Source organism: Melopsittacus undulatus, chromosome 4 (genome assembly GCF_012275295.1).
Source record: "Melopsittacus undulatus isolate bMelUnd1 chromosome 4, bMelUnd1.mat.Z, whole genome shotgun sequence".
In the NCBI taxonomy this organism is placed as follows: Eukaryota; Metazoa; Chordata; class Aves; order Psittaciformes; family Psittaculidae; genus Melopsittacus; species Melopsittacus undulatus.
In genome coordinates, this window is record NC_047530.1 from 45,622,854 (window position 1) to 45,641,353 (window position 18,500).

The following is an 18,500-nucleotide window of genomic DNA, read 5'->3' on the forward strand; positions in this document are numbered from 1 at the left end:
ATTCTACGTGCTCCTTCAAAAGTGTTATTAGATCCTCACAATTCCTGTAATTTCTTTTACTCTGAACTCTTTAACAAAGGCTTTAATCTTTTCATGGCTTTAATTCTCCATTCTTTCTCAAAGACAGAACAAGACTGTGAACAGACACAATGAACAGAGGCAGAAATACTGCTGTTCTTACCTTTGTAACAGGGAAAAATGCATCAGTATGATTAATTACTGAACAAACTGTGATTAAAACAAGTTAATGCAATTTAATTGTCATTCCAGGTACTGTTAAACAAAAGCAACTCATGACTTGTACTCGCTAGGACAGCACAATAACAAAGCTCGTTGCTCCATCTGCAAAGACCTGCTCCCAGTTTTTCCTATGAATTTTTCAGTAAAATGCTGCTGGAAGACAATGGGTTTGTTTTATTTTGTTTTCCCAAAGGCAATATGGCACTCATTTCAGTAACTCCTTCCGATAAGAATATCCAAATACTCTCTTGTCTCTATTGGATATATTTTACTTAATATACAAAACAAAACGACCATTCAAGCAGCTTCTTTTGTAAAGACTGAAATATTTCATTGTCCAGAAAAGCACTGATTCTCAAACATCTTAAAAGTTGACTCAATCCTATAAATGAGTACTTAATTCTTTTGCAGTTTTTGTATTTCACAGCATACTTCTAAGTATGTATTGTAAGACAATCTATAGCCCTCTCCTAAGTGTTTGGCAACAAATAAATGCATTGGAATCAGTTTTTCTTCAGGTGTATTTTTAGGCGAATGTTAAATACTGGTTTTGGAGTCAGATATACATTACCCATACTGCATGGATACTGTTACCTAGGAAGTTAATAATTTTAAAATTGGAAAAGAACATCATTTATGCTAATGGAGTTTGGCAGATATTGCTGTAATTTAAAATTGCTAATATTCATCTAGTGGAAAACAAAAAATTTTTTTCACCTTTTCTGTGAAGGTACTGGGTAGATTGAAAAGACATTCCAGTACAGACACACAGGCATGCTCAAAGAATGGTTTTGCCAGTTACTCAGCATATCTAGATAGCCATATATTTGTGCTGAAGTAGCTAGCAGATGAGCTCACCAAACTACTCTCTATTGTTTGTCAACAGTTGTGGTCTAGTGGGCAGGTCCCTAAGGACTGGACATTGGCTGGCATGTTGATGCCTCTCTACAGAGAAGGCAGAAAGGAAGACCCTAGAAACTACAGGCCTCTCAGCCTGATCTCAATGTAAGGGAACATTATGGAGCAGATGATCCTAAGTAAGATCATAAAGCAGGTGCAGGAAAACTGGGGTATCAGACACAGTCATCATGGGTTCATGAACAGCATGTCCTGCTTGACCAACCTGATCTCCTTTTGTGACAAGGTGACATGCCTGGTTGATGAAGGAAAAGCTGTAGACATTGTCTATTTGGACTTTAGTAAAGCATCCAACAGTGCCTCCCACAGCATCCTCCTGGAGAAACTGGCTGCTCTTGACCTGGAGGATTCTTTGCTGGCCTGGAAACTGGCTGGATGGCAGAGCCCAAAGGGTAGTGGTGAATGGTGTCACATCTAGTTGGCAACCGGTCACTAGTGGTGTCCCTCAAGACTTGGAGTTAGGGCCAGTGTTGCTTAACATCTTCACTGATGATCTGGATGAGAGGATCAAGTGCACTTTCAGTAAATTTGCAGATGACACCAAGCTGGGTGGGCTCTTGATCTGCAGAAGGATAAGGCTGCTCTGCAGAGGGATCTGGACTGGCTGGATTGATAGGCTGTGGCCAATGGTATGAGGTTCAATAAGGCAAAGTGATGGGTCACACACCTAGGCTACAACCACTCCATGCAATGCTACAGGCTTGGGGAAGAGTGGCTGGAAAGCTAAAAGTACCTGAAAGGAGGTTGTGGTGAGGAGAGGGTCAGTCTCTTCTCTCACGTAACAGGTGATAGGACAAGAGGCAACAGCCTCAAGCTCTGCCAGAGGAGGTTTAGATTAGATATTAGGAAAAATTTCTCCACCAAAATGGTGATCAGGTGTTGGAACAGGCTTCCCAGGGAAGTGGTGGAATTGCTGTCCCTGGAAAACGTGTAGACAAGGTCCCCAGTGACATGGTGAACTTGGCAGTCCTGGGATAAATGGACTTGATGATCTTACAGGTCTTTTCCAACCTAGTTGATTCTATGATTTTGGAACATAATTTAAAAGATTAGTGGGACTTACCTTCCCAGTGTTCTTCTAGATTTCTTTGATTTTTTAAATTTTATTTTGTATTTAGCCTTAGATCATGCTACTGATAAAGTGAACAGAATACGACAGATCATACCACTGAAAAGCACACAGAAAACAGTAAGAACCAGAAGTTTTGCAGAAGTCATAATACATGTGATTTAGTGTCGTGGTTTAAACCAAGTCCCCCTACTCCCGGAGAGTTAGGAAGGAGAATCCAAAGAATGTAGCCCCCACGGATTGAGATAAGAACGGTTTAATTGCTAAGGCATAACACAAAACCCCTACTGCCATTTACTACTACAAATAATAATGATACAGCAAACAGCAAGTGAAGAGAATACAACACCCCACCAGCCACCGACCCATAACTCACTCCACCCTGCCTGGCCGAGCACCATGTGCTCCCTCCTCCATTTTTCTCCAGAGCTCCTCTTTCCCAGTATGCATCCTGGGCATCACGTGCTATAGTATGGAATACCTCATCGGCTAGCCTGGGTCAGGTGTCCTGTCTCTCCTTCCTCCCGGACTCCCCTCCTCCACCTGGCTGGAAAAAGCCTTGAACAAAAACACCCTCAAAACATGCTCAAACCATGACATTATCCACCCCTTATTCCATACCATTCACGTCATGCCCAGATCCCACATTTTCAATACACCATCACTCTTTAAGTCCACCCCTCGATCATGAGACATCTCTATGTTGCATCTGTGGAATGATGGCCTGAAGTATCTGGGCCCACCAGGCTCAAAATCATTCACTGTCCCCTTCAGCAGTTCTACAGCTTGCTGCTGGGGACTCCATATAGCTGCCTTCCACCTCCAATGCTTCCAAAGCGCTGGAGGGGCCCAGTGGATCAGATACCTGGCCACACTGTCCCACATGCCCTGCCACTCATGACTGTCCAGCCTTGGGGACAGTCTCCTGGTGCTCCTATGTACTTGTCTAACTTTAGACAAGACCCAAACCTGACTCTGCTTAACTTTTGGGATCAGACAAAATGGTTGTAGGTAGAACACACTCTGTGTGTGTGCCAATAGGCTGATCCCTATCATAATCAGCAGGCAGGTCCCAAGGGCACCCAAAAGCCATTCAAAACCGTCAGAACTCTCAGATGCTGCTGCTGCACTTGTCACTGGGGCTGATGTAGCTGCCCTGCTTGCCAGCTCTCCCACCACCAGCTTCTCTTCTCCCAAGTCTGGATCTTCCTCCTCTGCCTTGCTGGGAAATGATGCGTGGTCTCCTGCCTCCTGCTGGGGCTCGGCGGGTGACTTCCGGGGAATTTTCTCGGCCGCTGCGGGGTTCGGGACGGCGGCAGGACTCGGTTCCTCCACTGCCTTGCTGGGAAGTGCTGCGTGGTCTCCTGCATCCTGCTGGGGCTCGTCGGGCGACTTCCGGGGGACACTCTCGGCCGTCGGAGGGTCGGGAACGGCCGCGGGACTCACCCCCCCCGCTGCCTGATCCCGCTGCTCAGCTACCGCCTTGCTCTGCTCCTCCCCCGCCTGTTCCCGCTGCTCTGCCACAGCTGTTTGGCTCCCCGTGCCGCTCTCCCTGGCAGCCTCAGCTGCCGGCAGCTCCCGGGGCCGCTCCTTCCTGGCTTCACGCAGCCTCACGCAGACGACGACGAGGATAAGGACAGGGACGGCGAAGAGCAGCGGGACGGCCTGGTACAAGTCCAAGTCCAAGGCCACGTCCATCCCCCCCTGCTGCCGGAGCCCCACCGTATTACAAGCCTCTGACACAAAGTACAGTGAAACAAAAGCTTTAGCCCAAGCCTCAAACACATCCAATCCATACACAAAGTACCCGGCAAAATCCCGAAACAGCGAGATCCAGAGAAAAACCTCTAAGAGCCAATAAATCAGCATTGTGACAAGAGACCATAAATCCGCTCAGATCTGTTCTTATCTCAAACCCTCGGGCCCCACGTTGGGCGCCAAAAAATGTCGTGGTTTAAACCAAGTCCCCCTACTCCCGGAGAGTTAGGAAGGAGAATCCAAAGAATGTAGCCCCCATGGATTGAGATAAGAACGGTTTAATTGCTAAGGCATAACACAAAACCCCTACTGCCATTTACTACTACAAATAATAATGATACAGCAAACAGCAAGTGAAGAGAATACAACACCCCACCAGCCACCGACCCATAACTCACTCCACCCTGCCTGGCCGAGCACCATGTGCTCCCTCCTCCATTTTTCTCCAGAGCTCCTCTTTCCCAGTATGCATCCTGGGCATCACGTGCTATAGTATGGAATACCTCATCGGCTAGCCTGGGTCAGGTGTCCTGTCTCTCCTTCCTCCCGGACTCCCCTCCTCCACCTGGCTGGAAAAAAACCTTGAACAAAAACACCCTCAAAACATGCTCAAACCATGACATTTAGAAAGGAAAGATCCAAGATAAATGTTCACAATGTCATACAGATATCTTAAGATTCACAGCTAACCTGACAGAGATTAAGACCTTCTGATGCAGGATACTTTGCTTTCCCCTCCACCAAAACACTTGTAGCAGAAAGTAGATCAGAATTAAACCGGGTAGTAAGAAGTGGAAAGTCCCTGAACTAAAGTGTACAGGCAGCAAACACTAAGATAAAATTATTTTTAGGTTAACATATGAAAACCTGACACAGCAAATTACTTAGTAAACCCATGGCTCAATTTTGGAAGGATCTGTTAATTTCAGAACTCAACAGCAAGTATAAGACATTAAAAGCAATCTTAAGACTAAACTGAGAGGAGTTTTAGATTAGATATTAGGAAAACGTGGTGAGATACTGGAACAGGATGCCCCATTCCTAGAAGTGCTCAAGGCTAGGCTGGAAGGGGCTTTGAGCAACCTGGTCTGATGGAAAGTGTCCTCTCCCATGGCAGTGGGGCTGGAACTAGATAAAGTTGCTTCCAACCCAAACCATTCTGTGAGTCCATGACACTTCTATTATCTTAAAAAAATTATACATTGTCTTATGATTAAGACATTTATTACTGTTTAGTACATCATATAATTTATAATAATTCTCTACAGAACAATATAATTAATTCAGTGTCACCAATAACTTTATACAGATACAGTATTGAAGCCATATCCTCTTGTTTACTGTCAAGTACAAAACAGCTTATATTGACAAAAAAAGCTATGCACCACAGTTGTAGCATACCATACTGTGTGCCTGATTAAAGTTTACAGTAGTGGAGTTTTGATCTTTCAACACAAATAAACATGGTACCACATAACAAACAGTTGTGCAAACTCAGGCTCAGGATGAAGACTTTAACTACCTCCTTTTTCCAGAACTACTTTTCCCTGCTTTACTGCTGCTACTACCAGACTTGCTGGAAGATTTTGAAGAGAAAAGTCTTGTCATGAATTCAGAGACATCTGGCAGCTCATGGTTGGAATTCAGCATGTTCATTGACTGCTCCATTTCCTGCATGCAAAGATTAGATTAGCTTGAAACAATTCTGGCTGTTTCTAAGGCATCAGTTAAAAGATTATATCAGGAAGATGTCAAATTTTCAAAAATATCGTTTTACTATCTGTTGTTCTCTAGGGTACATATTACTACATATTTTTATGCAACCACAACCAAATGCCCAGCTACATACACAAACACAAACCCCCAAAACTAGAAGCACTGATGTATGGAAAAAGGTAACCATGTCTTAAGCAGTCTTACAGGGCAACCACCTGATTAAGAAAACTTCCAAAGGAAAAAAATGCTATTACTTTTTTTTAGCATTACTTTCCTCCATCTTAAAATTTTAGCTTTTGTTAAGATTTTCACATCTGTATTCTCATAATTTTCACATATTTTTGTGTATTCAAGTTAGCCTTGTTTATGCTAAATTTAACAAATTTTTAAATCTGTTTGAAGGGATTAGATATTTTTATTGCCTTACTTTGTAACATTAAGCTGTTAGTGTTAGGTTTTCTTTTATTTCATGAAAGGAAGGATTTAAATGACACCATATACCCAGCTAAGTTTAATGTAACTTCAGAGTTTAACACAGTGGCTCTTGTGAGATAAATTAGTACAGTTTAAAACAAACCAATGAACCCTGAAGTACTTTTAATGCGTACAACTGCTGAACTGTACAGCCACAATGTGATAATGCTTATAGTAATTGCCAATTTCACGTGGAATTGTCACCGTGCTCTTCTAGTTACCATTCAGAATGATACAGCTCAAAGCATTTTATAAGTACAAATGAAGCAAGAGCTGTAGCCTTTGTTACTACTGCATCTAATACTACATCTGTGCTTCACACCTCTACAAGAGGCAGTTACTAAATCATTAACTTTTTATACATAAAATACTGTGCTGATTCCATAAGGAAAAAACAAGCTAACTTGAAAAATGTAATACGTACTCCATGCCCTCCACAGCAAACTGAAGTTGGATATACACTTAAGAATTTAATACCTGGTCATCTAGAGAATGCCATTACAATTGAGTTCTTAAAAACTACCTTCTCCTACTCTTTAAAGATAATTTAAATTACAAGCAAGATTCCTTCAACTTAAAATTTCTCCTTAACAAGTCATATCAATCAGCAAAGAACTAAATCATCAGAAGTTTTGATGGTTTACCATTAGAACAGCCTGTCTGTAAGCAGTGTCAGATCAGTTAGAAAAGTAAGGAATAAGCGGTTTTTAAAAAAATTAAACTTTCAAAATTCAGTCTCATTTGAAGACCATGCCATGGATAGCTAACATATCTTTGTATCAATTTTTTGATCAAAATTAAAGCCAAAAGAGCATTTCATAGCTCTGATATGGTTTTTATAGGTATTACTTTAAATTTAAAAAAATAAAATACTCAGACACCTATAAAGTACTACTGAAGACAGTGGTCATTTAGAGGAAAAGGAGTTTAAATTAACCAAACCCTTAAAAAGCAGCCACCCATGACAGCCAAGGAATACTTCCAAAAATAAGAAAAGATTTAGCAAACACCTTGAATCTCCATTTTGTCCTAGCCTTCTGCTATTCAGCATTTTGCATGATGAAAGGACAATAAATAAGACAATTTAATGACTACATTAAGACTCCATATCATATACACTGTTGTGACATTTGGCTTTAACAGTCTTGTAAGCTATGCAGTTTAGATTGATGGACATGAGAACCCCACATCATACTCTTCTCCACATGACACTTACGAAACGATGTCTAAAAATGAATTGCTAGATTTCAACATAGTACACAAATACACTGGAAATTTATAGAAAAAGTAGTCTTTGAGGAACTGTACTTATTGCTCTAAAGAAACTCTGGAAAACATTGTTCATACTGTGGTACTTTCAAAGCTATGCCAAACAATTTAATTCTGTGTTGCACTGTTTAACAGCCCATTCATGAGTTGAAAATGTTAGAATTCACTGTTAGAACAGCAACACTGTATTAATTGAATAAATTATGCCTATTAAGACTTCCTTAGAAGTCCACAGGGTTTTTTATTACCTTTCTTACCTTAAAACCTCATTATCTTTGCTCTCTATGTCTGCATCAATTGAACACACTTACCCGTCTCATATCAGGATCACTGGTGTTGACAACTTTAGGCAACAGCACAAATATCAGTAATGGAAGAACCATCATCATCACCTGCATAGAAAACAGCAAATCTTTCTTCAGCTTATTTACTGCTCCAGACATTTTCAGACATACTGACATAAAGCTTTCAGCTAAAAAGCCAGATTCTAGCACTACTGCATTCTGAGTCAGTAACCCGGGAACAGTAATCCATTTGTCAGGAAAGAAACTTGATAAGGAAGTATTATGTTTCAAATAACAGATTTCAAAGTCAGACCATTACAGCAAATGCTTGCTATCTCTTTCAACTGTTGTAATTAGAATCCTGCACCATGTTGATCTCCATGCTATTAGAAGAGCATCATGTCGTCAAAGGAACCAGAGCATGGGCTATTTTCAAGGACACAGAGTAACAGAGTAGGCATACAGGGGAGGAGAGATTATAGAAAAACTTTCTATTTGTAAATAAGTAAAAAACAAGGGAGTAACAAATTTCTTTCAGAAAAGTGTGCACATATTTTCTCAATTAACTTATTCTCAGTATTCTGAAGAATAGCTATATTTGCATCTTTAGCATACTTTTAACTTTTTTGTGTTGCCTGTACATACCATAGGGTTCATGAGGAAATCCGTCCATCCCCAAGATTCTCTCTTTATGAAGTATGAAGGAGGTCCGGAAGATTTCATCTGGAGGGGGTATGGCAGCCTGACAACTTCAGAGGGTTTGATGTAATTCACGTATCTTGCTCTAATGCGCGAAATGTAAATAATTACAAATACAACCTTTAGCAAAACAATGAATATTCTTTTTATAATATTCCAAAGTTTCAGCAACAGCATACAAACAAAACTATCTGCTATGCAGTGTCAGCCAGCCTTCACTTTTCAGAAGCTAATTTCTCTCAGCAGCGTACTGATATTTTACCTTTCTTCCAAGCTAGTTATTAAGCAGGCTGAAACTTGGTATGGAAAACAGAACTGTGTATCAGAAACATCAGAACTACTTGTTTAGATGTGACTTCTGCAGAACGTTTTATCCCATCTTGGTAACAAGCAAGGAAAGGTACAATATTAAATTACAGCTTTGAACAGTGTAGCGTAGCTTAAACAGAGTTTGCACAGGACAACAATTATTTATATATGAAATTAATACTACCTTTTCCCTAAATGACTTACTTTGCATTTATCAATACTGAATCTCACTCCTTATTACTTTATAAGGTCTTTCCATAGTCCTTCAACAGTTCTCTTCACTTGGGCCCAGTACTTAGACAGTTACTTGGTACTATCATCTAACTTTGTCACTCTTCATCCTCTTTTCATTATTTTTGTTTACCTGCCTCATGCAATTCTTGGGATGACTTCTTCCCATTACAATTTCCTTCTGAAATTTTCACCAAATATTCATCCACAGGATGTCTTTCCCTCCTACCTTATGACTATTATTTTCTTCAAAAGTTGAGGTTTTCAAGTATCCATACATATCCATTACTCACATGGTGTTTCTTCTTTCTAAGAATTCCAGCTTTGTTTTTTTATTTTTAAGGCAGAACTTTCCTTAGAAAAGCCCTGCGTATCACACTTTTTCATGCACCTCCCAACAGTATTCATTAGACTTTCCACCTGTTTGTCTGGTAGAGACGTCAAGCCAACTAGTACTTTACTCTGCAGATACATCCTAGTAATTTGCTTAACATCAGATTTGTTTACCTCTAGTTCTCAGATACCAAAACAGTGCTAAGTGAGAGGATATATACACTATTGTGTCTGTTTCACTGAGTTCCTTCCATATTTATTACTTATCAATTGCTGCCACCGAAATACTGCCTTACAAAATACAAAACCAAAGATTACATAACATTTGGGAAAAAAAAATAAATCTAAGCAGAAATCGTGCTATTATTATTATTGCACTATTAGCACTGATTCAGTTTGAGACTTCAATTTTTAACCTCCCCTAGAAATACTGCTACTGATGTTTGTACTCCTAAAATGTAATGTATCTTTTATAAGATACTGTAAAAGACAAACCTGAAGTTAAAACACGTGTTCCTGTAATAGAAAAATTAACTACAAATCTGCTCATTTAAACACAATCACCTTATTAGATAGCTATTTTTCTGTATTACTTACTGAATAGTGTGCAGTTACAGATGCACATTTATAGTTGATAGGAATAAAGTATCCACTTGTAATGTTAAAAGGCTAACAAAGGTACAGAAATATTGCAGGCTGCCAACTACCAGCATTTGCCAGTAACTGCTAAGGAGTATCTTATGGAGGTGTAACAGAAGTATTTTAGAATTTAGAATTAGAATGAATTAAAATGTCATGATGCCATGTCTTGACAGAATATTTACTAAAAAAAAAAAAAAAAGGAAAAAAAGGAAAAAAAGGTTTTAGCAAAAGTAGTTAACTGATTTACGTCTGGATTTTTTTTCAGGATAGCTGTGTAAGAAAATAAAAATAAACAAACACAACTCTTTTTAACTATACCCTCTTATTTAAGGTCATAAATATGAAAGTAAAAAAGAAATCAAACTTTGGATTTTAAGAAGTGTGATCTTAGAAGCAATGTTAAAAGCTGAAATATATGGTCTGAAACATCAGATCTGCACTACTGTTTACATACTGCACTGTCAAGTATGCTTAATAGATTAATCCAGAATCAAATCAGGAAAGGCTCACCTCATTTTGCCTTTTGAAGTTATGTCAACTCGCACAGGCTCAAATTTATGAGCTGGGGATATAACTTCCACTACGTAAGATCCTGAAGGTACGTCATGAACCACAAAACTTCCATCTGTCCTGAAAAAAAAATGAGAATGTCCCACTGCATTTCAATATGCTTCACCACACTAGAAAATGTTTTTTTTTTCCAAGAAGGAAATGTAGTAGTATCATTTCGTGTTATAAATCTTCATATAACGATTACCAAAAGGAAAACTTAAATCATTCAGGACTTGTAATGTCAATCCCCTCAGGGTCATCAATGTGTGCCACAACAGTAGCTGAAATTAGCAGTTAAGGATTTTCTTATGCTCTCAAGCTATTGTCCTGCTGGAGAAGTAATTTAATAACCTAAGTAATATATGAAACAGCTAGATTGCAAGTACTCAGATGATCGCAGAATCCAGAATTCATTCCTCCTTACAGAATACATATAATGAAGTTTACTTTGCTTCAGTACTTCTGCTGGAAGCATAAAAAATACCCCCAAACCAACATAAAAACTGACATCCTCCACAGTGTGGGTAGATATTAGAGATGACTTGCAATGCACAGAAATTGTGGTTTGTGCCTTTATTGTAAAATAGAGGATTTTACTTTTAATTGCTCCCTTTAGGACTAGCCCACGCTAGAAAGCTCTATCACAACAATACAGAAACTAAGAGCTCCGAAGATATATACAGAAGGGAATTTTAGACAGACTGCTTTTATGTTAAAATGTGAAGCTTTAATACTCAGTGAAAATATTAGTAAAAAGATACTTTAAAGCTTCAGCACCAGTTGCCATGAAGTACAGAAGCGTGTAGTTTTCCTCCTACATGCTTCAAGAGGTTCCCACGAAGAAAAACTATGTTCCCTTCCTCTTTAAAAGGTTAAGACAACTCTCTTAAAAGACCCAAATTTTAAACAAAAAAGTTGTTCAAAGGGAAAAATAAAAAAGGAAGTTAGACCTGATACATTAGAAACTTCCATCAGGAAAACAAATAATAAACCCTCTTAACCACTGAACCCTCAAAAAGAATTTTATCCTCACGTCCTTCACACAACTTCTCTCTCTCATAAAGACCTTCCCACCACACAAACAGAAGCATATGAACAGTACTGTGTAGGTGGGTTTCACTAATAATGTGAACACCTAAGAATGCTTACACTATCTTATGCTGCACCCTCTGTAAGGATGTTTCTCTACGAATTCCCTTTTAAGTTTTCATTCTTTACAGTATTATTTTGACAAAATCCAGTTGGTTTGGTTTTGGGTTTTTAATTTATTTCTATGACTACGCAAATTCTCACTTCATATATGTGCCTTCAATACTGCCTTTTAGAAGAAAAAAGTTTCACTTTTATTAGTGGGAAAACTAATCAGATGTATAAAAATGCTTGTACTGGAGAACGACTTTTGAAATACTCAAATGGCAATGTTGCTATGTCAAATGATCATTTTTCTCTTTTTGAGAAGTGGAATGACATCTATCTAACATACCATCAAAACCTGCCTGAGATAGTGACAAATAAATCTGATATATCAAATACATTTAAATCTATCACTGAAAGTGAAGTATCTTTCTACTGAGCCTGAAATACCTGTTATTTAAGAAAACTGTTCTTTCTTCTAACAGTTCTTACTAAAAGTGTAGTGTCACTCAGTACTACGCTCAATACATAGGACAAAAAACTGCTACTGAACATTAAAGCATTCTTGCTAAAATGCACCCTATTTATGGTAGCACAACATCTACAGGTATGATTATCAAACTCAGTAACATAATACTAATTGCTTGGCTTTGAGTTCTATCAATATAATTTGATACTTCCATAAACAGACATATCAAATTAATGTGATCAACAGAGCTTGCTACCTAGATTACACTGTCATATATATCGTATGCTCTTAGCTAAGGCTATTTCCTCACATTTCAGACAACTTGAGTTCCAAGCATTTGGAAACTTACCAACACCATGGTATTTATTAAATCACCTCCTAAATATGATGCCAGGCTCCCACAATTCGGTTGTCCCGGCTTATGAGGTGCTACTCTTGACAAAACTCCTCCCAGATTTGCAGAGTAAAATCTGTTGTGTTAACTGACAATTTCTGGTGTCAAAGTCCAGTTAAACTTTTATCACAAAGAACTGAGAATTACTGGTACTGTGAGACGGTGTTTCTTAAATAATTCTCTCACTTCTACACATTTTTTGGAATTACCTTCCATTATTGAAACTATGAGATTAGTAGAAATCTTAATTCTGGGGACATTTTCTGCCTTAATATCGTTACACCCTTTGCTGATGTGAATACACCCACAACCACCTGAGACTGAATAAGCTAATGTGACTCTTTACAGCTTCCAAATGCGTTTGCATGATCTTGTGTAAAACAGTAAAGCCGTATGCCTCAAAATGGCTTCCACGGGTACAGTAAGTTTTTCACAGGTTCTGTAACAGGTAACTACAACTGTAACTTTCTGCCACAAATATTTCTCCAGAATAAAAGAATTCTTAGCTAAGTGAGAGGGTTTTAAAAAAGAAGCAACAATTTGCACCCACAAAATCCAAGGACACAGTACTCCAGTACTGAATGCAAACGTGTGTTTGTTGGCTTGTTTTTTTTTACTTATAACTCGGTTTCAACTTTCTAACTGCTAAGAAGCCAGGAGCCCTTGTCATCAATTTGGCTGCGTCTGCAGAAGCCTGACAATACCTGCAGCACACCGGTTCCCACTACAGGCCTAGCTGCTTCTACCGCCTCACAAGGTAAGGCGCAAGTGTACCAGTAAAGCCCATCTCGGAGGCTGGATGTGCATCTACACAGCCGCACGCTCCTAGGCAGGATAGGCCCCTAACTCGTGTGGGGCTATCCCGCTCTGCCACCGCTGGCCGCCATCTTACGGCCGCGGCCACACAACAGATGCTAAGTGTGTCGGAGATGGAGAGTACCTCCGAGCGGCACCCGCAGACGGAAAGAAACGGGCCCAAACCCGGCGGGGGAGACGCTCCCTCCCGCGGGGGACCGAACCCCCTGCCCCTCCCGCCGCTCACTTCAGGAAGCCGACGTGCTCCTCCCCGTCCACCAGCACCCGGGCCCCCGAGATCCAGTCCTGCGGCTTCACCCCGGGCACCACAGCCCGGCCCTCGATCTTAAACCGCTCCCCTGGGCCGCCGCCGCCGCCCGACGACTCTGCTGTCCCCACCGCCTCCGAGCCGCGGGCACCATCGGGCAGCGGCGACGCAAAAAGACAGAGCAGCGCCAGGCACGCAAGCCCCTGCTTCGCCGCCATCGCTCCGCCGCCTCCTGCGCGGGCCGGGGCGCTGGGCTTCCCGCATGCGCTGAGCGCAAACCGCGCGGAGGAGCAGCGCCGCAACCTTGCTGCGCCTGCGCTCCAGGCAGGGAGAGGACAGCGCGCAGTCGGGTGACGTCAGGTGCACTGGCAAACAGTGAGGGAGCTGCGCGGCCGGGTGGTGCTGAGTGGCGGAAGCGCTTGGGAGGGGCGGTGCGAGTCCCAGCGCCTCTGGCCTCCTGTGCGGGCTGGAGCTTCCGTCGGGGCTGTGTCTGTGTATGGAGGGAAGTTGTTCCCCTCCAGCACGATCTGCGGCGGGCCTCTCACCCCGGGCACAGCCCCGCAAGGCTGCTTGGCTGTCTTCCCCTCACTAGGGCCGGTGTAGCTGCTCCGGGGCTGGCTGCCGTGCAGATAACTTGTCCCCGCACCCAGCTCGCTTCTTCCAACCTGAGAAGGGGATTGGGTGTGGGTAGGGCTCCTTTTTCAGTTGTGAGTAAGAATGAAGGGTGAGGTAAGGAGGGACCTTACTGCTCTCTACAGCTACCTGAAAGGAGGTTATAGTGAGGTGTGTGGGGCCGGCTCTTCTCCCAGGTAACAAGGAATAGGACAAGAGGTAACAGCTTCAACCTGCACCGGGGGAGGTTTAGGTTGGATATAAGGAAGAATTTCTTCCGCAGAACGGTGATCAGGCATTGGAACAGGCTTCTCAGGGAAACAGTAGAATCGTCATCGCTGGAAGTGTGCAAAAGCCGTGTGTATGAGGCCCATAAGTGACATGGTTTGAGTGGTGGTCTTGGCAGTCCTGGGGTAGCGTTTGGGCTTGATGAACTTAAAGGTCTTCACCAAGCTGTTTGATTCTAAGAATTGGATACTTGAAATGTGGAGGGACACAGAACTACAAGAATGTGAATGTGTGAGAAGCAGATACATCTTCTGTGGTAAAAGGTGTATTCACTTACAATTAAAACAGTTTTAAATTAAATCTTAATAGTTGTAATTAAAAATGTAATGATAAAGCTTTTTCTAGGAGGTTACAAAAACCTCACAAAAGATTAAAATCAAAGCCTAAAGTGTCTTCTTTTAACCAATGATTTATAGCACTGCAGTTTCTGACTAATAACTAGAACTTGTTGACAGTACAAGCACTAGCATGACAAGCTGCTAAGTAGGTAGGCACAGTTACAGCAGAAACCAAGAGGGCTGTAATACCTTCTCTACCCCTATTTACCAGCATGCCCTGCTGAATCATGCATATTCATTGGCACATTGTGGCTATACTTCCTTTTTACCTCTCTTATGTCAGAATTAATTACTGAACATGTTGAAAACATTATTAAGCATGACTATGTGAGAGACGATGAACCTGGTCATCAGCTGATAATAAAACTATTACACTAGGATGATTGTTAAAGTGTCTGTCACCCCATGTGAGTGGAATAATGTGAATTATTTTTCTGGTAGTATTTTTCAGGTGTCTCTGCTTAGGAAACAACCAGGAAGACAGATGATCCATAAGGTTCTGCTGCCACATAAACTCACAAAAGCAAGAAAATCCAGGAGATTTGAGGGTGGAAGCCTAAATAATGCTGGAACTGAAGAGTGTTAGAAAGTAGCTTCTCTGAATTGAATAACTTTGAGCATTGGTTGTTTTTTAATGAAGCAAGTACTTATCAGTCAGATCACTAGGCAGTAGGATTTATATTAAAGCCATACGCAACACCGTTTCCAGTCTAACACAACAGAAAGACGTTGCCTTCATAGTAGTATCTCACATTACTAGTTTTTATATGGCGTTAGTATAAAAATGCATCCCCAGGGAACTGCTTTGGGATGCTCTCAGACCACATAGAATGGCTGTGCCCTCCTGTTCTAAGGATTTCCATAACCAAATAATTTATTTTTATAACATACATAATACAGTTACTTTACTTAAATCCTTGTGAACCCAAAAGAAGAAAACTTAATTTGTTCTCTTAATCCAAGAAGCTTTTCTCTCTGTATAATCCTGCAAATAAACTGAGAATTTATTTAAACAGCATCTTGGCTAGAATCCTGCACCTGAAAGTGGATGCAGCTTTCATTGCAGAGGCATATCTTTATATATGCTAAGTTCTGAATAGTTCTGTTGGCACACAACCTTTTTTGTTGTAGGCAAATGGTCCCTTCTTTCACTGTCTAACTTCTTTACATATTAATGGTTCAATTTCATACAAACAGATAAATCAGTTAGCAAATTTTTAAGTGTACACAACTGAGAATTAATTTGGTTGATTGCTGTCTGTTTTGATTAAGACTAGCTATAATAGCATTTCATTTGAGTGGATTGCACAATGCTATTTGTGAGTTTGATAGCATGCTGTGGGTGTTTGCCTTCTAGGTAAAAAGAACAAATCCCAGAACAAAAGCATTACAAATGTTAACAAAAAAAAACCAAAAACCAAACAATGACACCCCCCCCCCCCCCCCAAAAAAAAAAAAAAAAACCAAAACCAAGGCTGTGCAGGTATAAATTTATCAAAATTTAACCTATATTCATTTTCTTAGAACATCATCTGGGAAACTCTACCTGGGATTTTTTTCTGGGAGGAATTTTTACTGTTATCAAAGTTGTGTCTACAGCTTGATGTCGAGTGAATCCCTGATCAGGAGGAAGATAAAACTGCCACGCAATAGCTTCAGTTCAGTTGAAGTAACTGAGCAATTCTATCAACCACCTGAAAGTGCAGTCAAGGATGACCTTCATGTTTGGTAACTGTCTCTTTGTTGATGGATTCAGTCCTTCAGTAACAGCTATGTAGAAATTGGCACGTTTCTAAAAATTTCTGTCCTACTCACAGGCATATTCTCGGTTTTGTCAGAGTTACTTCAACCAGCTGTCACTAATGCAGAAGAATGTTGGCCTGATGGATGAAAACTGACAGTCCTTAATGGGCTGAACAAAGAGGAGGTCTAGACTAATGTAGTGCTATCACAGTGATAATACTGAAATCTGTATCTTCAGAATCTTGTCACCTTTGGTTTCAAGTACAAACCAAAAAAAGCAGAGGAGATCCATTAAATTCCTCCTAGCTCCCTGAATGCAACATCAAAATCCATGAGCATCATAGCATGTGATAAGGAGTAATGGCTTTAAGCTGAAACAGTTTACCCAGAGAAGCTGTGGATGCCCTCACTGGAAGTGTTCAAGGCCTGGTCAGATGGGGATTTGAACAACCTTGTATCCCTCCCCATGGCAAGGGGAGTTGGAACTAGATTATCTTTAAGGTCCCTTCCAAACCAACCCATAGCTGTTTACAGAGCTATCATGTGGTCTCTGATGCTGGTGGGTACTCTTAAGTAGGAAGGGAGGGATTTTTCCCAAGGGCAAAAGAAGTTTACAGAAAAGTAGCAGAACTTTTGTGCTGAATCCTTTTCACAGAATGCTAGCAAAACTGGCTACATGCATTTCTTGCTTACGTTTCACCATTAGTAAAGCATTTAAACTTACCTTTGAACAGTTCAATGCAATTGCTCACAAAATTTCTCTTTCTGTAAAGCTGTTAGCACCTTGGCTAGTCTTGTAAGTATTTGCTTGTGAAAATAGCATGATTCTGTCACTGATACCGGTTTAATACACTGCACACACATTGGACCACAAACAGCAGCAGTGCACAATCTGTTTTGTGTGTAATTCAGGCCATAATAAGCAGAGCTGTTGACTTTCAGCAGACAAGCAGAGAGCAGCTTCAGCCATTTGCCTCTAATCTTACTGTATTCTTTAAGTCAGTCCCCCAGTACACCAGGTGAGCAATGCTCATTCACAAACTTCAGTGGAAGCAAAGACACAGAGCTGGCTGATTATTAAAAATAAATGAGATGTGCATCAGAAAACTCATACCTACTTTTTTGTTATTACTGTTTTTTAGAAACTAATTAAAAGCGAGAAATCAAAATGCCCACCCAAGCAGACCTATGAGAATACATAAACTGAAGGTAGATAGAAGAATTCAGCATTAGAAGCACTGTGAAAGGCCACAGCGAACTAACTCATTTACTGAGCTCACTTCTTCACAAGGAGCTTTACTACCATTAAACAGAAGTAACAAAAATTGTGCATTGTATTTCCTTCAGTGGGGATTTTCTTTTGCTTGTAGCATGGAATCATTATGCCATCTACTGGCAATTTACAGAGCTACACTAGAAACGTTTTAAGATAAAAGCATGGACAGAAAAGCTAGGATTGCAGCCTGGATTCAGGCACAGTCTTTGTGCTGTCCTGAATATAAGATGTCTTGAGAAGGGCCTACTTCTGACTTGGGGCAGAAGGGAACACAGGCTGCTGTCTTGACTTGCCTCAGAGTACCAGCCTGCTTAGAAAAGGTTTATTGTACCCTGAAACTCTGCATTATCACTTGGAGTACTGGGTACAGTTATGGTGTCCTCAACATGAAAAGGACATGGAACTGTTGGAACAAGTCCAGAGGAGGGCCACAAGGATGATCAGGGGACTGAAGCACCTCCCATGTGAAGACAGGCTGAGAAAGTTGAGGCTCTTCAGCCTGGAGAAGAGAAGGCTGCGTGGAGACCTCAGAGCAGCCTTCCAGTATCTGAAGGGAGCCTATAAGGATGCTGGGGATGGACTCTTCATTAGGGACTGTAGTGATAGGACAAGGGGTAACGAGTTACAACTTAAACAAGGGAAGTTTAGATCAGATATAAGGAAGAAGTTCTTTACTGTAAGGGTGGTGA

The 18,500-nt window shown here is 40.9% G+C and overlaps 1 protein-coding gene across 1 annotated transcript; it reads right to left on the reverse strand.

Moving 5' to 3' along the window:
* Positions 1-5,184: 5,184 nt before the first annotated feature.
* On the reverse strand, positions 5,185-13,871 carry EMC7 (ER membrane protein complex subunit 7). Its single transcript, XM_005149272.3, has 5 exons — positions 13,534-13,871; positions 10,453-10,572; positions 8,374-8,512; positions 7,756-7,836; positions 5,185-5,656 (listed from the first exon to the last, which is right to left on the reverse strand). The coding sequence occupies exons 1-5, from the start codon at positions 13,770-13,772 to the stop codon at positions 5,504-5,506; spliced, it is 732 nt and encodes a 243-aa protein (XP_005149329.1). The 5' UTR covers positions 13,773-13,871; the 3' UTR covers positions 5,185-5,503.
* Between the last annotated feature and the right edge of the window lie 4,629 nt (positions 13,872-18,500).